Source organism: Lissotriton helveticus, chromosome 6 (assembly GCF_964261635.1).
Source record: "Lissotriton helveticus chromosome 6, aLisHel1.1, whole genome shotgun sequence".
Taxonomy (NCBI): Eukaryota; Metazoa; Chordata; class Amphibia; order Caudata; family Salamandridae; genus Lissotriton; species Lissotriton helveticus.
Window position 1 is genome coordinate 1,133,129,604 of NC_136067.1, and position 22,811 is coordinate 1,133,152,414.

General features: G+C 43.1%; 1 protein-coding gene across 1 annotated transcript in view; it reads left to right on the forward strand.

Moving 5' to 3' along the window:
- COG2 (component of oligomeric golgi complex 2) overlaps positions 1 to 22,811 on the forward strand; it is a 358,467-nt gene that overhangs the window by 235,973 nt on the left and 99,683 nt on the right. The window contains exon 13 of the mRNA XM_078648793.1: positions 16,013 to 16,216. Within this exon, the coding sequence (XP_078504919.1) occupies positions 16,013 to 16,216 (204 nt within the window). The remainder of the gene's footprint in view (positions 1 to 16,012; positions 16,217 to 22,811) is intronic.

Below are 22,811 nucleotides of genomic sequence, written 5' to 3' on the forward strand. Positions count from 1 at the left end.
ACGTCACCCACCCAACCTCTCTTGAGTTTGTCAGATTCTAAGTCCGAAAGGTGAGTTTCTTGAAGAAACGCAATGTCAACATTTAATTTAGCTAAGTGAGATAAAATGCGCTGACGCTTAATTGGGGAGTTAATACCCTTAACATTCCATGAAACCAAATTTAAAGACATATTATGAACATGAAAGCCATAAATTGCTTGATCAATGATTCCAAGAAGTAATAAGGAATAGAAGAAAAGAAGGTAGAGATAAAGGAAAGAACGAGGAAAAAGAGATGAAGAAAGATGAAAGGAAACTGAGGAAGATGGAAAAAATATACACGAAGAGTGAGATTATAAAGAGGAAAGAGATCAAAGAGTGACGAGTAAAGAGTAAGAAGTAGAAAAGGAATACAGAAGGATGGAGACAGGATTAAGAAATAGAGAGGAAAGAAAGGAAGGAAAGATGTAATATAACCTGAGGGGAAAGAAATCATCATCGTAAAGCAAAACAGGAAGTCAGTGATGAAGGAAGGGGAAGTAAAGAGGAACAAAAAACAAGGAAGGTACAAAAAACATGAAAAGAACATACCTACTAAGGGGAAGTACGAGAAGAAGTTGAGGGGGGAAGGAGCCAGGTAGGGAAGGCAACACAACTGAGGGCAGCCGGGCAAGGAACCAGGGAGATGACATCGTACGATGAGGAGTTCCTGCGGGAACAAAGACGGGGTAAAACTGAGACAATAATACAAAGAGCAGTATCAAAAAATGAAGAGAAGGGAACGAAACTTAATAAAATGCATTACAATATGAAAAAGGAATAGAATAAACAAGCAAGCAGAAAATTTCAAAAAGGGGAAAACACATTAACTGAACGTATGAGGAGAACAAGAACTTTGCCAACATAACCAGAAAGTCAGCCAAAAACATGAGGCAAACAACAACACATCAGTAAGAGAGCTGGAATCTTGAAACAGACGTGTGGTGCGAAAAGTCAGCCAGGAGAGGAGGACGAAGGACCAGAGGTATCCATGGTAGAGGTACGATGTGCATTAATGAAGCTCTGCAATCTCACAGGATCCTCATAAGTGGTAGTCTTGTTATTGTAGGTGACCTTAAACAGACATGGATGATACAGGCCATATCGGGCACCCATGGCACAGAGGACCTCTCTCATGCTGAGGAAAGCTTTCCTTCGATTAGCAGTTGCTTTAGCATAGTCCTGGGCGAAGAACAATGGAGAGTCAAGCCAAGACAGTTTGGGAATAGCCTTGGCAGCTGCTAGAACTTTCAGGAGGTCAGTGTATTCCAGGAAGTAAAGGATGACACCTCTTGGCCTTTGTGACATGGAGAGGGATGTAGGCAAACGGCCTAGACGATGTGCCCGTTGAATGTTGAGAGAGGTATCCTGTGGCAGATGTAGCAATTTGGGAAGGAAGGACTTGAAAAAGGCAAGCGGGTCAGACCCTTCGAGATTTTCCGCCAGGCCGTAAATGCGAAGATTATTACGCCTGCCTCTATTTTCCAACTCCTCCACCTGCTTCTGAAGAGCTCCTACCTGTGAAGACAAGTGTGTAACTTTAGTTTGAGATTCTTGAAAAGATGCGACAGATTGCTCCACCGTAGAGACTCTCGTTTCAATTTGAGACCAATTGTCTGTCAGAACTTGGAGTTTGGTATTAGTTTCCTCCATGAAAGGGCGTAAAGTTCCAATTTCCTCAAGGAAAGGACGAAAAGAGCGGATTTCCTCCAATAATAGTTCCATGGATACAGGTGACGATGATTTAGGTGGGGACGGAGGATGCTTTTTTAGCCGTTTGGCAGTTACTTTTCCTGAAGAAGTAGGAGAGGGCGTTTCCATGAGTGCCTCCGAGTCTGAAGGTGGAAGGGAGTCTTCCAGTTGGGACAGAGCCGAAAAAACTTTAGAGTTCTTAACAAAAGCCACCTTTGTAGGTGCCTTAGATGAAAAGCGAGACATGTGTTGTTGTTTTCCCATGTAAAGGAGCCAAGGACGAAGAATGGCAAACACTTGGTGATAGCAAGCAAAAGCACTAGTCACAACCTTAGTTAAGAAGGTTCGCTGCCGAAGGAAATAAAGAAGGAGCTCATACGAATATAACCCATGCAAGGTTTAACGAGAAAAGTCAATGAAGATATACGTGCGCACATGGAGCGTGCAATGCATGAGGGTAGGAACGTGCGTTCAGTTGTGTCACATAAGAAAATTGAATTCTGCTTTAAAGTTCATGAGAGACTGAAATACAAATAGAGCTCATCAGAAGTGTAGAGAAATTCCAAACCGCAAAGCTTGTAATTAGTACACATCACCAGTGCGCCACCGAAATTAGTAGTAGGCAGGAATGATGCATCTGCAACATTGAAATACATCCCATGCAAACATAAGGACTGGTGGGAACATTAAGCAAACTGCTGTCTCTGCTGGTGTTAAAACGAAAAAGTAATACAAAAAGTGGTTCCAAAAAGTATCCAGAAAGTAATAAGTTCAGGAGAAGTCAAGCCTTGAGGAGAGATGAAAGCGTGACAAACATACCGCTTTCCAGGCTGAAAGACTCCGGAGCGCGCAAGATGGCGGCTTCTCTGTGTGAGGAGAAGTGTTACTGCCGTCGGATGGCGCAGAGCAGGCGAGACATGCAGCGCAGTCCTGGAGAGGGAGTCAGAAGCGGTCTGAAGGCATATCGAGGAAAATGCTCACGCTGGGGTAAAACCACAGACGCCGTCACCATAGGACTGCTCCGTGACTGGAGCCGCGAAATGGCGACCACGAACACCGGAGCGTCCCTGAAGGCGGAACATTAAATACCTCTGCCTCCGACGTCGGGAAAAGGTCTACAGAGGTTCCACTACATGGCGGAGGTGTTCCGACGGGCATACAGGACCGCAGAGCAGGAACTGTGCACGGAGAAAAGGAATTCTCCCGGTGTCCTGCCGGAGCCTCACTCAGGCGCTGCCATTACCCACGGCGCCAAGCCACGCCCCAGACAGTGCTTTTCTAATGTTTACAAAATGCATACAAAGACAGTTTCACTGTAACACCATCTCTAAAATAAAGTTAAACTTATGGGGTTTTCACTTGCTGACTCTTTCTGTCCGCATGGGCCTTTTACAGATATTGCTGCTAATATAGGCTGATGAGGATCTGCAGTTTTGTAGCCACGACATTCAGTCCCACCTTAAAGCATGCTTAGCTCCCCATTGCTGACACATCCAGCACACGGCAACTCCATGTCCAGCGACCCTAGCCTTCTTTCATAAAGGCACTGATTATAGAAGAGCCATTGCTGCCCTACCCTCTCCACAGATCACCTGAGGGAACTGTAAATGTAAATGTATTGCGACTTATATAGCGCACGTATCACCCGAAGGCATCAAGGCGCTTGCTTAGGGAACCCGTCCTGGTATTCCCCTGTGAGATACCCCGGCAGGGTATCCACAAGGTGAAAGCCAGGCATCCCGCCGCGAGGGGCCGTAGTGGAGATTAAGCAAGCTATTGCCCAGAGTCGCAGAGTGTGACCCCGTGAGTCGAGTAGGCACCGGAGCGAGAATTGTCGAGTCCATGGAATTTTTGAGCCCGAGACCCGCCGAGGCGGGGAATCGAACCCTGGTCCACGGCCGATCTCAGCTTCCAGGTCTGCCGCCTCTAACCACTGAGCCACGCTTCTCCAACTCAAATGGGAATCCACAATAATACCTCCATACACATGGATCAGAGTACAGATTAAAATGGCTAGTCCCAGGGGCACAGCCAGATTTGAAATAATCTTTCTGGCCACAAAGCTTTTTAAAAATCATGGCAGGGCTCTCAAGTTTTCCAGGGCCATGTGTGAGCAGCTCATCTAGTGCAGGTCTTTGCTTTACATTCCAGAACTTGAAATCCTATTTATTCCCCCATGAACCTGGTAGACTTGAGAGCTCTTTCAAGAATTTGGTGAGGTGATCCACTTTATTATGGATGTATCCGCATTTGCAGACAATACTACTTTACATTAGAGCTGGGTGTGCTGGTTAAAGTTCGATACAGATGCCTGGCTCTGGCTCAACTTGAGGTTCTAAAATAACATCGAGCCCAAAATGAGCCAATCTTTCAAGGGAGAGAGTGTGGCCAAGTGGCTACAACTGCCGACCACGCAACATGGGGAAACAGATTCAAATCCAGGCTGTTAAATGTCTCTCAGGCAAAGTGTTTTTAAAAAAAATTAAAAAAAGTGTAACTAGTCTGTGTGTGTTGGGAAGTGCTCTTATGTCCTTGGGTAAGGTTGCGCTATGCAAAACTGCCCAAATATGTGTCCTTTGTTTGCTACTCATGCTTTCATCTCAAATGTAAACAATTTAACACCTTTGATGTGAAAAAAGATACCAATCTAGTTGAATTGCACAGTGTGAAACTGAAAAATCGTGTTCAATCATGGCTTCCCTGCTTGACCAAACGGTGTGATCCTGGGCAAATACTTTTTCTCCCTGACCCTCCTTTTTGTTCTTTATCACATATAAAGCACCATCAAATCCCTGAGTTGAAAATGTGTGCTTTACAAAAACATTTAGTTTGATTTAATAACCTATAATGTTGCTCTATCTATAAGGAGAATTTAGGTCACATATAGGGTACACATGACAACTAAATTGGCACTTAATTCGCTGAGAACATTATCGTCTGGTTGAAATCCCCCATGTGCTGAGGTGATTGACATTTTGTTCCCAACATTTTAAGCAGCCTACTTGGAAAATATCAGTACATAAGCGTTGTAGGGCACTTCTGAATTTTCAAAACGTCTAGGTCATGAAGAGGGGCTTGGGCACTGCAGCCACCCAATGTGGTAAAACGCTACTCAGGGGTGCTGAATATTGAAAATGTGTGAGGTTATGCACTGAAGACTTGCTAAATATAATAAAAATGTGTTTACTTTGTGGAAACAAGAACCAGGGGCACACAAAGGACTGTACCTTTTTTTAAAGAAATAAATTGCCTGGGCCCTTTTCCCTCTGGCTTGTTCTTCCTTCTTTAACTGTGGCATGTAAGCTGGTTTAGCAGTACTTCTTGCAGATTATACAGATCCCTGCTCAGCCTAATCTCAGGCCCCTGATCAGCTGCTGGTGCCAGTCTATCTGAAATGAGAGGAGACAGTTTTTTTTCCAAGTGGGAGACAGTGTATCCTGGATTACGGTGGCCCTCTTTCTGCATACACAAATCTGTTGGAAGGTGGCAGAGCTGGTAGGCCTATAGTCTCCCACTCCTCTGGCAAAGGAAATGGTGAATCTCATAGCTTGTTTTTGCCTGAGGTGGATTGAGTTATGGCGAAGCATCATGCAGTGTTTCTTCTTGTTCTTTTGCCAGAGGGAGCTCAAGGAGTATAAATCGAATTAAAATCTCCATATTCCGGTTTCCTCAAAAAAAGCAAATAGTGCTGCTGGTGGGTGTTTACCATTTTTAATCGGTCGAAACGGAAAATTGGACTCTGTACAGATTTGTGTGGTATAATGCAGTTTTTTTTTTAATGTTTGAAAAACCATGCTTCTTTTAAATCCAAATGTGAGAATGTGCAGAAACTGTTGATCACCACAGTGCAATCCATCTACATTAGCTCTTGCAGGTGGTTTGAACACTCCTGTTGTAAAGCACATCCGAATTTGATTGGGTATTTGTTCAAAAAGACCCTATGGTAAGGTCATATGTTGCCTCGCACACCAACTTACAATCTGGTGATCAAAGATATGAAAAACCCTGCAACAAGAGGCATGGAATCAATTCAATTTCAAAGCTTTATTCGGTGTGTAAAACAACCATATAGCCATACATCAAATACATAAAAAGATTTCAACCTCCATTTCATACTTAACAATATTGCTTTGCAAAGGAGAACTCATAAAAGGGAAGATAGGTACAAAATTATACAGGATAACAATATTCAAGATATGAATAAATTTTGCGAAAAGGTGTCTTGTGCTAATAATATACAATGTTCATAACCTACAATAGTCACCCTCAGATATTTAGTCCTTAGCAGAATAATAAGGCCTTTCACAAATTTATCAGACAATTCTAATAGTAATAGCGAATTACGAGTATTAACATTATTGATCATGTGCTAATTGCGCTATAAAGTGACATATATAAAGAGAGTAGTGCATACGACATACAGAGTTATAATAATTAACATTGCATGTCTATGTGCAAATCGCGCCAAGATGTCGCATGCAAATTTAACATCTTTTGTGCAAATTAAGCATAATGTGCAAAATACCTAAGAATAGGAAGCTCAAGAAATAATAAGCTTTATAGAACAATTGATTTCCTAGCAGCAATACACTTTAGAATATAAGATGCCACAAAAAAGCAGACATCCGAACTTTCCAAAGAAAATACTAACCTCATAGCATTTTTAGTGGATTGAAAGTGGTATTTTAAAAACAACGGTTTCAGATAAAATTTCCTTAAAAAGTAAAAAAATTTACAAAACATTAAAAAATGACAGGAACTTTGCTTCGACATGTTGTCGCATGGGCATGGCAAACTAGTGCTTATTTTCATAGTCGGAAAAGCCACAAGATGGTGAACAATCCCTAGCCTTAAATGTGTCAAGACAAAACAATGTGAGGTTATTGTTACAGCATCTAGATATGGTTGAAAACCATTTTAAGATTTAATTGCTCATAAAATAGAACAGTAGATTGTAGCCTAGTTAATCTCTCTCTTGTCTCCCGTTTATGGGCCAAAAATGTTTCCTTAAGCTCTCTTTTGGCAATTATGGCCACATATTCTGGTTCAATAAAAATATTGCAATTAAATAAGAGACTAAACCAGTGGTGAATGAAGCTCAGCCAAGGAATACGTAAACAATAATTGAGCTTCAGACAATCTTTGGTAATGCGTTGTGTAAATATGGCTTCATCTTTTGTCCAAATGGAGCGCCATAATGAGAGCGGGCGAAGTGTTGCCGAATCTGAGATATAATTTAAGCCCACTTCCTGGTGTATTAGCTCTGTAGAAGCCGATGGAGGGGCACTCAGCAAGCGTTTGAGAAAGTTATTTTCGTCTTGCTATAATGACTGATTATAATGATGGCCCCAGACTCCTGCACCGTAGAGTGCAGAGGATACACATCTAGCGTTATATATAGCCACCATGTCTTTAACTCTTCGTGCTCCCACTTTTGCAGAAAATCTAAAAATACTATTGGTATTTCGGCTCATTTTATGGCGTATATTGGCATATTCATGTAACCATTTCCCATTTCCTGCAAGTGTTACACCAAGATAACAAAAAGATTTAACTGATTGCATTTTTGTTCCTTCCAAATAAAAAGCCTTTCCAGGTTTAGTTGAAGTAATTCCACATGACATTACAAATGTCTTAGATTTGTTAATTCTGAGTTTCCTGTCATTAATAAAAAGTGTAAAATTGTCAATAAGACGCTGAAGGCCAATAGGGGTTCGTGATAATAAAACCGCATAATCTGCATATAATAAAATTGGGACAGCCTGGCCCTCAATCAAGGGGGCATCAGTAGGAATGTTTTTTAGTACTGCATCCACCTGATTAATAAACCGTGTAAACAAAAGTGGAGCAAGTACGCACCCCTGTCGGATGCCCCTTTTAACTTTAAACAGGGGGGTACATTCACCTGCTGGGCCGTAGTGCACTTTGCTAGGCAGTTTCTCGTAGACCCTTGTCAAAACATATACAATTTCTTTCGGGCGCCGGTGTCCAATGAGATTTGCCATAGTATTTGGTGGTCCACGAGGTCAAAGGCGCTGCTAAGGTCCGCGAAACATAAAAACAATTTACCCCCTTTACCCATTGTGTATTTACCAATAAGAAGGTCCAGGTTAACACACTGTTCCAGTGTGCCTAAACCCTTCCTAAACCCATATTGGGCTGGTGAGAGGATTGTGTTGTCTTCAGCCCACGCTTCAAGCCTTCTCAGCATGACTCTACTCATTATTTTGATTGACGAGTTTAGCAATGATATGTGTCGATAATTGCAGGCCTCGGATTTAGAACCTTTTTTAAAAAGGGGGATAATTAATGATTGGCCCCATGTTGGCGGAAACTGGCCTTCTGCAGCTGCGTTAAAAATCCTTGCTAAAATCGGGGCCCATAGATCCATTTCATCCTTATAAAGATCGATGGGCACCCCATCAGGCCCTGGGGCCTTGACCCCTTTACTATCTTCTAGCCCTTCATAAACCTCTTCTATATTTATGGATAAGGGTAATATGGGCCAGGTGGAGTCGAATGATAGATTAATATTAATCCTATCAGGGTTCAAAATTAATGTATAATGTTCAATCCACGCAGCGCTATTTACATGTGAAGTGAGGTCTGGTTCACTATCATCCTTTAGGAACGGGCAATTGACTGTCTCCCAGAACAGTTTACTGTTTTTAGTAGCTGCCGCTAGACTAAATTTATCTCAAGCTTCATCTTGCAATTCTTTTTTCCGGACCCCAATAATCCGCTTATAGTTGAAGCGCAATTCTCTGATATGCTCTTTATTACGGGATTTAATTCCTAGTGCTATCTTCAGGTTATAGAGGGCCTGAGTACAACTCTTATTAAACCAACCTGTATGTGTCTGTTTCCTGGAACTGTACTTTTTTGTAAAAAGCCCTTCTATGAATGCGTTGATCTTAAGAAAATTGGAAATCAGGGAACTTGAATCAGCCTCCTCGCTTAAACAGTGGTCTATTTCCTGTTTGCAGTTAACGATAACTTCCTTTTGTGTTTTAATCGGGTCGACGCCTGCCCACTTTAACCTCATGCCGTTTGGTCTTATAGGGATGATATCAGTAATGCAATTTGAGTTAACAGGTTGTTTATTCCCCCAACATAACCGGGCTAGCGAAATACTATTATGGTCACTGACCACCTGTTCCGTGATCCATAAATTGATGTAATCACTATTGCATGATAACAAAACATGATCTATAGTTGGAGAAGCACCCCTACCGGTGAAAGTTGGACATATAATATTGTTTCTATTCTTGGTGCAACTTAAAAGTTCAAGATCATATTTAGCTAACATAGAGTTTAATGCTGTACCGTATTCACCATGAGGGAAGTGCATAAAATCGACATCTTCCTCTGAGGTGTGGCCCTTTGTAAAGCCACAAATGTTAGTGTGGACTAGTGGACACATTTGGACATTAAAGTCTCCCATCCAGAGGATGGTCACTTGCCTATTTGGCACTGTCAGTGCCTTATCTATTTCCTTTTCTATGTCGTAAATAGCCCATCCTCTATTAGTACTAAAATTATTGTTATAAAAATTGATTAGAAGTAAGTCTTTGCCCCTATTAAATCTAAGTCTCATTAACTGACAACTTGTAATTTTGCATTCGACTAATTTATTTGAAACAAGTATCAACAGGCCCCCCTTTACCCTGCCTGAGGTGGAATCAACAGCTTTAATCCAATATGAGGTGTAACCATCTACAAAAATTGGGTCTCTGTACCAGGTCTCCTGTAAACAAATTACATCGTAATTTGATGTAATGAGATCTGTCCAAAATGGTATATTTAGTTTGCTGTTAAGACCTGCTATGTTCCATGTCATAAATGTATAACCTTCATGAACATTAACTGTATTGAGCATATAAGTTGAGTGTAGAGTATTAGGGCTCTCATTATTTATGGGTGCTAATATACGGCACTGGATAATATCTGGTTTTCCGTTAACCCCCCTGTAATTAATAATGGTAATGTATTTCCAAGGGTTATAATATAATTGGGCTTGAGTTCATTGAGATCCCGATGACCACTAGATGAAATAAGTGGCAAACTGTCCTTTCGCACTCTTTTATGGACTATAGTAGGCCGACTCCCTATTAGATCTAATGTTAGTAGTGTACCCTCCTCTATCTTGAGTCAGTCATTGTCCTCCATAGAACTTAGTAGCTAGAATCTATTGAATAAGGGAATACTTGGGCGCAATAGTGTCAATACAGGTAAGTGTGTCTGATGTTTTAGGTTGGAATTATAAGTGATACCACCCTGGTCAGACTTCGTCATAAGATGTCTATAAAAGTATCCAAGTGGTTAAAGGGATGTATTATATTCCCATTCAGATGGTGGGGGAGCGACTAGCGTGTTCCTCGCCCACACCGGAGATTTGAAATTCATAATAATGCAGTCTCCCTCGAATTTTTTCTTGAGGGGACCAATCCATCCCTCCCGCTGCGTTAGTAATATCTAATTTGCGTCCTTCAGCGGGAAGCCACAGTTCCTGGATAACCAGTGTAGAGTTTTATTTTTAAGTGCTGTGTGATTTTCCTGTTGTTCTTTCCCCAGTTTAGGCACGTTCACCAGAACTGCCACATAAGCCCCACACTCAGGAGGAAGGTTAATGGATGGGGTGCTATATTTATATTAGAAGATGTGATGTTGATGTTTCCTAATTCAGATGTGTCTGTTACAGGGTAATTTCCATTCCCTATATCTGATTCCTCCCTTTGATCCTTTACGCATTGAATTGTGGCAGCGTGCTGATCTTTTGTCGGCTGGGGATTTTCTTTGGATACTTTCCTATGATTAAGATTCCCTTTGGGTAACTTTCCATTAGGTTGTTTGTTTATACTAATTGTGGGTATGTTACAACCACTGTCAATGTTCAATTTGGGACCCTCTCCATTTACGCCTGCCCCCGCATTACCTTTCTCAATTCTAACATAGATTTTCTCAAGGCACCCACTAAGTTTGTGAACCTCTTTGGCTATATTATCTAATCTATCGTGCAGCGGCCTAAGCAGTACTACTATCTTATCAAAAATGTCTTCTTTGTTCATAGTTTTGGGAACAACATGAGAATCCAAATTTGTATGTACTACGCTGACTCGGGTAGGGTATTTCTTATCTATCTTTGCCTTGGTGTTTCCCTGCCCAATAGTTTTTTTCCTAGTGCCTGTGACCTTTGGTGGGGGTGTGGGGGATACATTGAGTGAGGTAACCAGTATAGATAAGGTGGGAGTATTTGAAATACGAGAGGGTTCTTCAATGATGTCATCTACATTATCAACGTTACTGATTAAATCTTCCACAATAAGGGGTGACCCAATATTGGTTACATCTTCTACATTCACCAAATTGGAATCTTCCTCAGATTTATCACCGAACCCTGCATTTGTACCCATCGATAAACTTCTCTCCGTACGGTCAATTTCTTTGGACAAAACACTTACTGCTTTTACTAAATATGTGTCCAAAGTATTACATGTATTGTCCATCAAGTTTTTGTTTCCCCGTTTTCTGACCATTTTCAAATTACAAGTTTCGCCAGTAAATTGCCCACGGCGCAGGCCCAAGATGGCTGGCGAATGTTCGTACAAAGCAAATATAGAATTTAGGGGAAATACTCAAGAACTAGTAGCGCAAAACAGTACCTTTCAGTAGCTATGTTGACCTGATAAAAACATAAAAGAGGTGGCCCAGCCCAGCCTCTTTTAGCCCCTGATGGCCACAGACGGCCTGCCCTGTGCCCGAGCTTAGCCCAGCGCCACCCGCGACGCAGGAGCTCTGACGGTCTTTTGGGCGCCACCGGGCGCGAAATGGGCATATGCGGCGTCCGGCCGCAAGGACTCCTGGGAGATGTAGTCTCCCCCCTCGGCGGCCGCGCACTGGGATCAGGAAAGGCAGCTGCAGCGGGGGAGACCAGCGGCGAATATCCCCACGTCCCAACGGCAACACCAGCGAGGGCCCACAGCAGCAAGCAGCCCAGGTAAGATTGTCCGCCCGCACTACTAAGAGCACCCCAATCAATGTGACTCAATTAGTACATACCAGTGGCCTTAAAAAGTGTGCCATTTTTTGGGAAGCTCTTATACTGCCCATTTTCCATCCTTTGAGAGCCTTACAATGTGCTTGCACATTATCCGTATTTGTAAAGTGCAAACTACTCACCCTTACGGGTCTCAAGGCGCTGGGGGCCGTCGTGGAAATTAAGTGAGCTATTGCCCAGAGTCACATGGTGCTGAGCTGAGCTGCCGCCAGAGCCGGGGATCGAACCTTGAACCCTGTGCTCCGAAGTCAGCTGCCCTGGCCGCTGCACTACACCTCTCCACTCAACATTCACCCTGGACAAGTGGGTTATCCATTTTGAAGGGAGACTCCTCCATGCTAACTAGTTACACGACCCCCAGCATTATATGGTTAAAATAACTGAATATAATATTTTGGATATGTAAACTGGAAAGTATGGCAGTATGTATTCATCAATGTTAATAATGAATAAAAACATGAAGGTAACCAAAAACCAAACGTTTTTGGCCAGCCCACTGTGCACTTTGAGCTGTTGAAGAAGATAAATCGGTTGTGTTGGATATCACGTGTGTGCTTTGTTTTGGTTTCCCCCTTGTCCCACACCTAAAATCAGTAAGTAGGGCGTAACTCTTTTGTATTTGGGGTTATATGATCTTCCCACCACCGTGGTATCGAGCCCTCTCCCTCAAAAGGCCAAGGGCGAGACAAACCTTCATGTAGTGTTAAAGGAGATTACAGATGCCATAACTGCATCCTCCAAAAGCAAAGCCCCTGGCCCTGATGGTGTACCCTCCAACCTGTTTAGATCAGATGTCAATGTGCAACGAGTTATGCATTCCCAAGTCATAGTCACAGTCCATAATTGTACCTGTTTTCAAAAAAGGAAACAAGAACGATTGCTGTTGCTACAGGCATATCTCGCTAATTGATCCCATAGCTTTGTTAGAGTGACTAGTGATAAATTGTGGAGCATCATGATTTCTTTAGATGTTCGTCCTAATATTGTTTATTTCTTGTGTGACCTCCAGTCGAACCTCTGCTTCAGTAAGGTACGGCTCAGGAGGTTAATGCTCAGTCGTTTAAGTAAAATCGAGGGGTTCTATGTATTTTTGCTCAATTCCTTTTCACCTTCTATATAAATCAATTGGAAAGCACCCTAGTCTTGAGCAAAGAGAACATGCCATATGCTGGAAGGCGTCTATTTTCTGCGTTATTTTATGTGGAGAACCCTTTTCTTGACGGAATGGTGTTAGGCTTGCAGGACTTGTTGGATTTCTTCCTCACTTTTATGGATTCTTTAGATCTCAGGAACAACTTAAAAATATCTCATGTAATAGTGATAGGGCCCATAGCAATTAAATCCTGAGTGTTTAAAGTAAAGGACAATACATTTAGTAAAGTTTGGTCTCCTTTTTCCACCTAGTACTGGTATTTGATTCATTTAACTCTTGAACATAACTTTTGACATCAAGCACACTTCTCAAGTTCAAACTCTTCTATTTTCGACTTCGACACTAGGCTAGGTCACGAGTCCTTAAAGGCTATGCTGAAGACTTATAAGTCGAAATGTATAACCATATCCTCTTATGGAAGTGAAATTTGGGGTCTGCTAATATATCATTTTTGAAAACTGTTGAGAATTTGTTTTGGAGGAGATTATAATCTTTTCTTAATAGCTCCGTCTTGTTAATAGCCCACGAAAAGGTTATTTCCCTAATTCATTGCCGCTCACTATTGTGCTGGATTTCGGTCAAGCTTAAGCCAGAAACTGAGTTAATTCACTTTCTAATTAAGGATTATTTAGCCTAACACCCGCAAACAGACTTGTATGTTCATCGTTTATTAGGAATTATTTTACGGAACACGAGCGCCCAGATATTTTTTGACCGTCCTGAAAATAAAAAGTAGTTTCGTTTGGATTAACCATACATTAATGGACTTCTCATGGATCAGCAGAGAGTCTCGAACTAGCCAAATCGTCTGTCCGAATATATTTAACTTTGAAACCTTCGCCCTCTTTACTTCACATTAGTCACTTAATGAACCATTGGCTTCTGTCCTGAACTAGGTTCAAGCTTAAAATGTTTTTACCCTTACATTCGGTACCCAGGGGATGACATAAGGACTTTTTCTCCAGTACTTTGTATCTGTGACTCCAAACAGGCTACTCTCCATTTTATAATGTTTTGTTCATGTTATAGGCATTTGCTGTAAAAAAAAATTTGAGCAGGGAAACATTTAAATCAGGTAAAACCTGCAGTTACTCGCTGATCAGCGCACTTGTTTTTATATAGCTTGCGTTTTATCTGGTGCTGTTAAAATAAATAACTTGAAGGACCCCACATAAATAATTTGCTCCTTTATGCAGCATTTTATCAGTACATTATATTTTTTATCGTGTTTTTATGCCATTTACATTAGAGAAGTGAATTTCATTATCCTTTCCTTTCCAATTGGTTTTTGTATCTTGATTTTAAGTATACTGTTATAGTCAAGCTCTGATATGATTGATTGTTTTTATCAGGCCCAAGCAGAATTTTTAATTCTTGTAATGAGGAGTTCCGGCCAAATTCTACCAATTGCCACATAGCAGAATTGTTTTTCCCGTTCGAGTGACGCAATGACAATGGGAAAAACGTGAGGCTCCAGCAAGCAAGCTAGCCAGTGCGAGCGGGATTTGGCGTCCCCTAGCAGAATTTCCAGTTGCTAGGATGTTTTCTGGTATGATTTTCTAATGTGGGCGGTCACTAGCGTTCGCCGCCAAAGGGCTTCTTCTCAAGTAGTTTTCTACTCAAAAAGCAGCAGAATTTACTAAAAAATAGTGTGGTGCCGGTCGCACTGATTTTTTTAGGGAAGAACGCACTACTGGTGCAAAAATTGGAGCGCGACCAATGTGCAGTGCATTTTCCGCTCTTTGGCAGATTTCCACAGAATCTTGTGGAGTTTTTATGTTACTCCGCGGAATTCCACGGACTGAAATTCTGCAAGTGTCTCTCAGCCTTCGTTTTATGCTGTATGCCTTTTGTATATATTATTGCTTCTTATAGATGTATTGTATTTTATGGTTCTATTAAAAAAAACTGAGTAAAGAATGAATGAAAGAAATAAATGCTTTTTACCAAGAAAGAAATTTGACCAGTTGGTCCCTCAAATAGCAAGTTGAGTCTTAACTATGCAAATGGTCATATTTGAGATATGCTTTTAACTGGTGACTGTTGGATTTCCACTGCTGCGTAGCATTTTTGCTGTTAAATTAAAATAAACCACCGTCTCTAAGGAGCACCTATAGAGATTTAGGAAACTAGCTGTAAATGTACCCGCTCCTTTACTACCTTGTGGCAGGGTCACATTGAATGTAATATAAGACTTTCTGAATTTATCAGAACAGACATTATATTAGCATGTGACCTTGGATTGGATGTGGAGAAAGTACATAACTGATAATGTTACACTCAAGGTAATTGCTCAAACTGTGTTTAATGTTACGGAACACGAATCGACACACAAAACGTTCAGTGCATGCAATAGAAATACCATTGCAGCAGCCAGTGAGAAAGTGCTGTACATCGTCAGAAGTTGCAGCAGATTATGTATGGGATGGTTGCTGTTAAATTTGGTGTTTATTTAATTTCACCTTAGAATGTAAGCATTATTATTTTGCCATTTCAAGTCAATTTACACAGTTGTAGTGCAGAAGGAATGTCACATGAGCATTTTCATTGAGGAAATGGGATGCCAATATGTATTTCTAAGTGGAAATAAAAAATATATTTTTTTAATTACAAATTTTAAGAGTAAAACTGTAAAAATAATAAAGGGCATATTCACACTTCATTATCAATTTATGACAACCAATATTCTAACATAAACTCTGCTAGAATAAACAGAAGTGTTTTTTTTTAGTATTTTTACTGATGGAATTATTCAGAGAATAATCCCAGGAAATCAGTTTTCTGTGAAAGACTTACAATTATCACTAAATTATTATTTTTACTCCAAGGATAATTGTTTCACTGTAAGGTAAAAGTGGAATTTGCATCTTGGAAAATTTTGTTGCTGTATGGACTTTTCAGAAATGTATTTGTGATTCTAGGACAGTATTATGATCTGGGCAAATGCAAACACTCTTATTAACTGCAACACAAACATTTAAATTAAGCTCATCTGTCTAACACAGTTGGGTCTCTAGTATCATCATTTTCCAATACTTTGTTGAAAGGGATTTTCACCTGAGAATTGATTCCAAACAAATTTTATCTTTCAGCTTTCACTGAAGGCAACGTCAACTGATGTCACTAAAGAAAAAAAGCCTTTGTCGCTCAGTAGCAGAGATTCTTCTGCCTCATTAAACCAGTATACTAGTGAAGACCAGGGCAGTGTACCTTCTACTGAAATGCAGGCTTCAACCTTCATTTCAACTCGACAGCTGGTGTTCATTGTTGCAGACGTTGACAAACTTCGGGATCAGGTCAGTTTGATACGTGAATGTGATTAATAAAGTTTTATGGTCAAAGCCATAACATCCTACTATTAACTTTCTTGTTACTAGAGTTCACAAATCAAATAACCCATGAAGCATCTCGAGGAACCCAGGCAGAAAATTGTGGCTAATCTGGTGAAAATATAGGTAGTCAAAGAAGCTTATTTAAAGTAAAGATTTTGTTTCGGTCTTCAAAACCGAACCAAAGCTCAAGCATAGGTGAAACTAATGGCACCAGGTCTAGTGGCGCGTCAGTGTGCCTATTACATTCAAATGCTGAAGACTATCTACTTCTCTCTCGCTCCTGTGCTTCGTTCTTGCCAGCACAAGGGAAATTGCATGCAGAGCTATCTGTGAATAACTTAAATGTGGGAGGTGGGGAGGCTTGTGCTTCCATTGAATTTTTTGATGGGCAGGGGACAGAGAGCCGCTTCATGCTCGGTTTTTAATTTAGAGGTGCAGTTAGCCACTGAATTCCTTGATACAGAGTTGAATATATTGAACTAGACTCGTTCTTGTTGCTCTTTTCAGGAAGGCAGAGAATTATATAGATCAGGTACAACAACTTCTGGAGTTTGAGGACTGGTGAAACAAAAATGTGTATAGGAGGAGATTGGGTCTGAAAGCTAATGTCAATATGTTTCCATAGGGGACACAAACTGTGTGTGTTCTTCTGATGATTTACAGCCAATTGCTATTTTTTGGGAAAGGAATGCAGAAGAGGCCGGTGTTTTTTGGAGAGATCCGTCAGACTGGATCCGGAAAGTTTTGCGTAGCAGTACCCCTGCATGTCGGTAGGCGTCGTTTGCGGCTCCGCGTTCCGTCGTGGTCGCCGGGATGACGTCGTCGGTGTACTTAGACGCCGCCCTCACGAGCTGATGTCAATTCTTCTTTTTTCCGTGCCAGCAAGCGCAGATCCGGGAAGAGCAGTACTTCTTAGTCACTTTTTGACTAACTTTTTTCGATTTTTCTGCGCGTTGGAATTTCCAAGGCGGCACTCGCTCAGCGACGCTTTTCATCGCGAGTGGAGCTGCGGTCTGTTGTACGCCTTTCCACCTATACCACTTCTACCCAGAGTGCTGAAGAAGATCAGGCGAGACCAGGCCCAAGTCATCCTTGTGGCTCCGGACTGGGCACGAAGATACTGGTATCCCGAGCTACTCAGCATGTCAGTCGATCCCCCGATTTGATCCCCCGATTCGTTTGCCTCTTCAGGAGGACCTTTTGTCGCAGCAGCAGGGGACGGTCCTCCACCCGAACCTGTCCAGCCTGCAGCCTCCACCTCCATGCTTGGATATTGAGCGGCGGCAGTTGAGGCCATTTGACTGGCCTCCTGAAGTCTGTGAAGTCATTCTGGCAGCCAGGCTTCCCTCCACAAATCGGTATATGCCTGCAGGTGGAACAAATTTGTGGCATGGTGCACAGCAAAGGCTGTGGATCCTCTCTCTGCCCCCCTTTCAGAGGTTCTCCTCTTCCTTCTTTCTCTTGCCCAGCAGGGCACTGCTCTGGGCACTCTTAAGGGCTACCTCTCTGCCATTTCTGCCTTCTTGAGGCTTCCTGATCAGCCCTCTCTTTTCAAGTCCCCTGTTGTGAATAGATTCTTGAAGGGCATCACGCACGTGTTTCCTCCTGTTCCTTTTGTGATGCCTCAGTGGGACTTGAACCTTGCTCTTACCTATCTGATGTGCGCTCCTTTCGAGCCACTTCACAATTGCCCTCTTTGTCTTCTGACTCTCAAGACTGCATTCCTGGTTGCCATCACCTCTGCCAGGAGAGTGAGTGAGCTCCAGGCTCTATCTTCTAAACCTCCTTTCCTCTCTGTCCATCCGGACAAAGTTGTTTTAAGAACGCGTCCTTCTTTCCTGCCCAAGGTGGTTACAGCCTTTCACGTCGGGCAGTCCATCACCTTGCCCACCTTCTTTCCGCCTCCGCATCCCTCGAAAGAGGAAGAGAGGCTCCACCGTCTGGATCCGAAACGTGCGCTCTCCTTCTACCTTGATCGCACACGCCAGTTCTGGGTGGATGACCAGCTCTTTGTTGTTTACGTGGGCGCGAAGAAGGGACGGGCGGTGCACAAACGGACCATCTCTCGGTGGGTCGTGTTTTGCATCAAGGTCTGTTACTCCTTGACTAAAAAGAAGCCCCCTGTTGGGCTGAGCATTGTTTTCCCGTTCCACTCGGGCCACGGCGGCTACTACTGCCCTGGGTCGGGGAGACCCCTTGCAGGACATCTGTCAGGCAGCTACGTGGGCCTCGCTGCACACGTTTGCAAGACGCTACTGCCTGGACAGCCAAGTCTGGAGAGATGGCTTTTTCGGCCGTTCCGTTCTCCAGGACTTTCTGGTGTGATCTTGGTCTGCAGACCCACCACCGGGGCTGGTATTGCTGGGGTATCTATTCTAAGGTAAGGAATCTAACACTAACCTGTTTCTTTCAGATACACAAGTTACTTACCTTCGGTAACGATATATCTGTAAGAAACAGTAGTTAGTGTTAGATTCCTTACCGCCCCACCCATCCTCCCCGTTCTGCGGACCGATATCTAGGGTTAAGGTATTTCCCTTTGAGGGCCGTAGTTTTATGGCACCAGTGTCGGTCTCTGGCATGGCTCTGCGTTCCTGGTGCGGAAAGCTATGTACAAGAACTGACGTCAGCACGCAAGGGTGGCATCTAAGTACTCCGGCGTCATCCCGGCGACCACGACGCTGATGACGGACGCAGAGCCGCAGACGACGCCTAGCGATGCGCTGGGGTACTGTGACGCAAAACTTTCCGGATCCAGTCTGACGCCTGGGGATATTCTAAGGTAACTACTGTTTCTTACAGATATATCGTTACCAAAGGTAAGTAACTTGTTCTTCAAGGCTAAATATAGCCCCATATTACTTGTGTGAAGAAGTTTGCAAAAGGGTTGCATTTTCCGAAGCAAGATGCACAATTTGCTCTTTATCTGGTTATTATGGCTAGATGGCTGTGTTTCTCTGTTTGTGGGCGGAGGAATAAAGCTGTACAACAATGTATGTGTGTATGTATTTGTGTATATGCTCATGTACATGAAAGCATGTTAGTGTTTGTTTATGAGGGAACAGGCAACTGGAAAGTGTGTGTGTGTCTGTGTGTCTTTGAATGTTAAGAGGAAAGAATCAGAAAATGAGATCAGGAAAGCCAGGTAAGGTACTATGAGGTTGAGGGTTGGACAGCCAGTTCTCTTTGAAGCAGGGGAGGGGTAGAGGCAGAAACTGTAGCTATTGGCAGTGGTGCATGTACAGGTTGGGGATGGCACAAATACTGTATGTGTGGAGTGAGATACTTTGAGAGCCAAATACTTTGTGTATAACAGTGACTAACAGACCTAGCTACACCTCATTCCACATCATGTTCAGTTTGTGTGAGGGAAAGTACCCTGGGCAGGAGAGTTCCCTGAAACTTTGAGCTAAAAATCATATACAGGGCCCTCAAGTTTTTTTAAATTGTGGCTGCTTCTGGTCAACTATCACCGTCAGTTGCTCCATTCCTAGGAGTTCCCAGAGCTTATGCCACCAATTCAGCCACGTTGGTGTCTTATCTGTGCCCCATTTGGACAGAATGACTTGCTTGGCTGCACAAAGGGCAAGAGTAGTACTTCTACCCCTTGTTGAGCTCAGAGGATACGTCAGGGCATTGGGAAAGCCTAACAGAATGTAACTCTGGAATCTAGGCAGATCTGTTTCATACATCTCATTAATATCTGCCAGGACCTTTGTCCAGTATTGTTGTAATTTAGAGCAATGCCAGAGAATGTGTGTCAGAGATCCTGGGTGTTCGCACTGCTTCCATCATCCATCATCCCTGCATTGCTTCCATTTAGCTGTCTTGGTTGAGGTGTAATACCAATAGTGCATAATTTTGAGGAAGGCCTCCTTTCCAGAGGACCTATAGGCGGACGTGCGTGTGCTGTGCACTGTGTTGGACCACTCCCCAGGAATAAAGGGGCATTCCTGCTCCAGTTCCCACCGCCGTTGTGCTGGGGATTTAATGCTGGCCTTTAGGACTTTTAGGAAGGTATAAATATCAGATAGCAGATCTTTGTCTGTGTGTCGGATGAGGAGCCATACCTCATAGGGCGCGGGGGCCTGGCTGGAGTGTGGATGCATATATGGTTGGGTAACCCAATGCTGAATTGAGACATTTTGCCAATGCTCACTTAAGCGAATGCCATTGTTGGATTCGACAGGTGAAAAGGCCATGAGTCCATTATGGTCCAAAAGGTCCCCCACCCTTTTTCTATTGGCTTCTTGCCATGGCAGGAATGTGGGCCCCTTGTAGAACCGGACAGGTGGAAAGTCAGAATTTCTTAAGATAGGTGTCTGTGTTCATACTCAAGTGGATAGCTTCTGTGTCCACTGTACCCAATCCCAGGTTCCTATGGTCACCTTAACCACTGCAAGATATAAACCCCTGATGGCCAGTCTGGCTTCGGGAGCTAATGGGATTTTCCAAATGTGAATCACTGCTACTGCTTGGTCTATGAGGCACCAGCGCTCCTCAGTGTGAATCATATTCCATTCTACCATGTGTCTAAGCTGTGCTGACTGGTAATACCGCACCAAATGGGGAATGCCCAGACCACCCTCCGCCACAGCCAGGTATACTTTTTTCTTTGCCCACTGGCCTTTTTACTATCCCATATGTAGTCCTCAATTAGATGTTGCATCTCACCAATGACATGGGGGGTAGGGTCTGCATCAATCAATAGATCAATCGGGGGTTTCTAAAGCGTGCTTCTCACCCATGAGGGGGGTGCAGCTCTGGATCAGTCGAAGAGCCAGGTCTTGAGGCATTTCTTGAAGGTGTGCAAAGTGAAGGAGCATCTGATGTTGACTGGGAGTTGGTTCCAGGTCTTTGCTATGAAGTAGGAGAAGGCTCTTCCACCTACTCTGGTTCTGCGGATGCACCACCTTTGGTAAGGGGGTCATTTTGACTGCTACCATTCTACCCAGCCAGTAAATGGGTCCTCCCCTCCAGTGCTGTAGATAGGTACAGGTGGTAGAGAGCAGGGCAGCAAAGTTACGCTTCACCGTCCGCTCTAGCTTGGAGTTTATTTGCAGGCCAAGTAGGTGATCCCTTGGGTTGCCCATGGAAAGAAAAAGACGTGCTCTAGTTGGAGCTGATCACCTTGTGGAATGGTGAGGTTAAGAGCTTGTGATTTTTAAAGGTTGGCTTTAAACCAAGAAGAGAGAAAAATCAGGAGGCCCCCTTAGTTAGCAGATCTGGGACCAGGGGAAAAGATGCTGAAAAAATCTAGAGTGTCCCTGTGGCATATATCTAATGGACAGTTGATATAGTCCAGAAGATTCTATGCGTCCGAGGTCGGACTTGTGAACACACCTATTCTTTAGGTCTACCTAACAAGCACAAAAACCGTGAGCTTACTCATATGTAGGGGAACTGAACAATAGAGTACATAGATCTATAATGTTGGCAATTTGTAAACACAATTTGACAGAACACAAGGTGTGCAAGTAATCAAAAAACGTCTTGACGAGATTGTAGATAAAAACTTAAAACATATATATGTTTATTCTGCTTCAAGCAGTTATGTTCGTACACAATGACAATTACATACATCCATAAAAAAAATTCAGTACATCATAATATCCCTGCCTTGTGCCTCATGCTATATTGAAGGATCGCGACGTCAGCCCATTAACTCTTGCCATGGGATCGGTATAACTGCACCATATCCAGCGCTGGAACCTAGCTCCAAGGCCTGCTTTTACCAGCAATCGTTGGAGATCCTGCCAGTGTATGCTGTGAAATGCCTTTTCGGTGTCGACTGAGAGCAAGAGCGCAGGTGTGCGGGAGAGGTGGTTTTGTCTGTAAGATGTAGAAGACGTGTAGTGTAATTGCTGCAGCCTCTCTCAGGGATGAACCCCGCTTGGTCGGGATATACCAGACCTTGCATGTAAGGAGCCAGGCGGACCGCCAGTATATTAGTGAATATCTTAGCATTGACATTTAACAATGTGAAGAGCAATGTAGGGTCCTTACCAGGCTTAGAAAGCACTGTGATTGTGGCTTCTCTCATGGCGTCCGTGTGTGTGCATGCTATACGAGTTGTAGTGGCGGGCAAGGATGGGGCTAAGTGCCCAACAAATGTTTTGTAGAAATCAGAAATGTAGCTGTCCTGGCCAGGTTTTTTGCCCGGCTTCAGTCGAGGTATGACTGCGAACACCTCATTTGGACGGATGTCACTTTCCAGCTGCGGAGTGTCGTCTACTGGCATGCAGTCCATAAGCACGTGGGCTAGATAGGCCTCATCATCTCCCTGACTAAGTGCGTACGCCGAATACAGGGTAGAGTAAAAGTGTTCAAATTCTTGAGCTGTTTGCGCATCCTGCTACACCCTGCGGCCCTTCAATTTCAGTTTTTCTCTGTTAGGGCACCTGTGCGCGCAAAATATGTGCCAGGAGACACCCTGCTTTGTTGTCCCCCACGTATTATTTTTGTTTAGTGAGAAGAAGTGCATATTCTGCCTTGTCCATGCCTAATGCCTTAAGTTGCTTTCAGGCTATTGTACGGTGGCGCTGTACTTTGTGTAAAC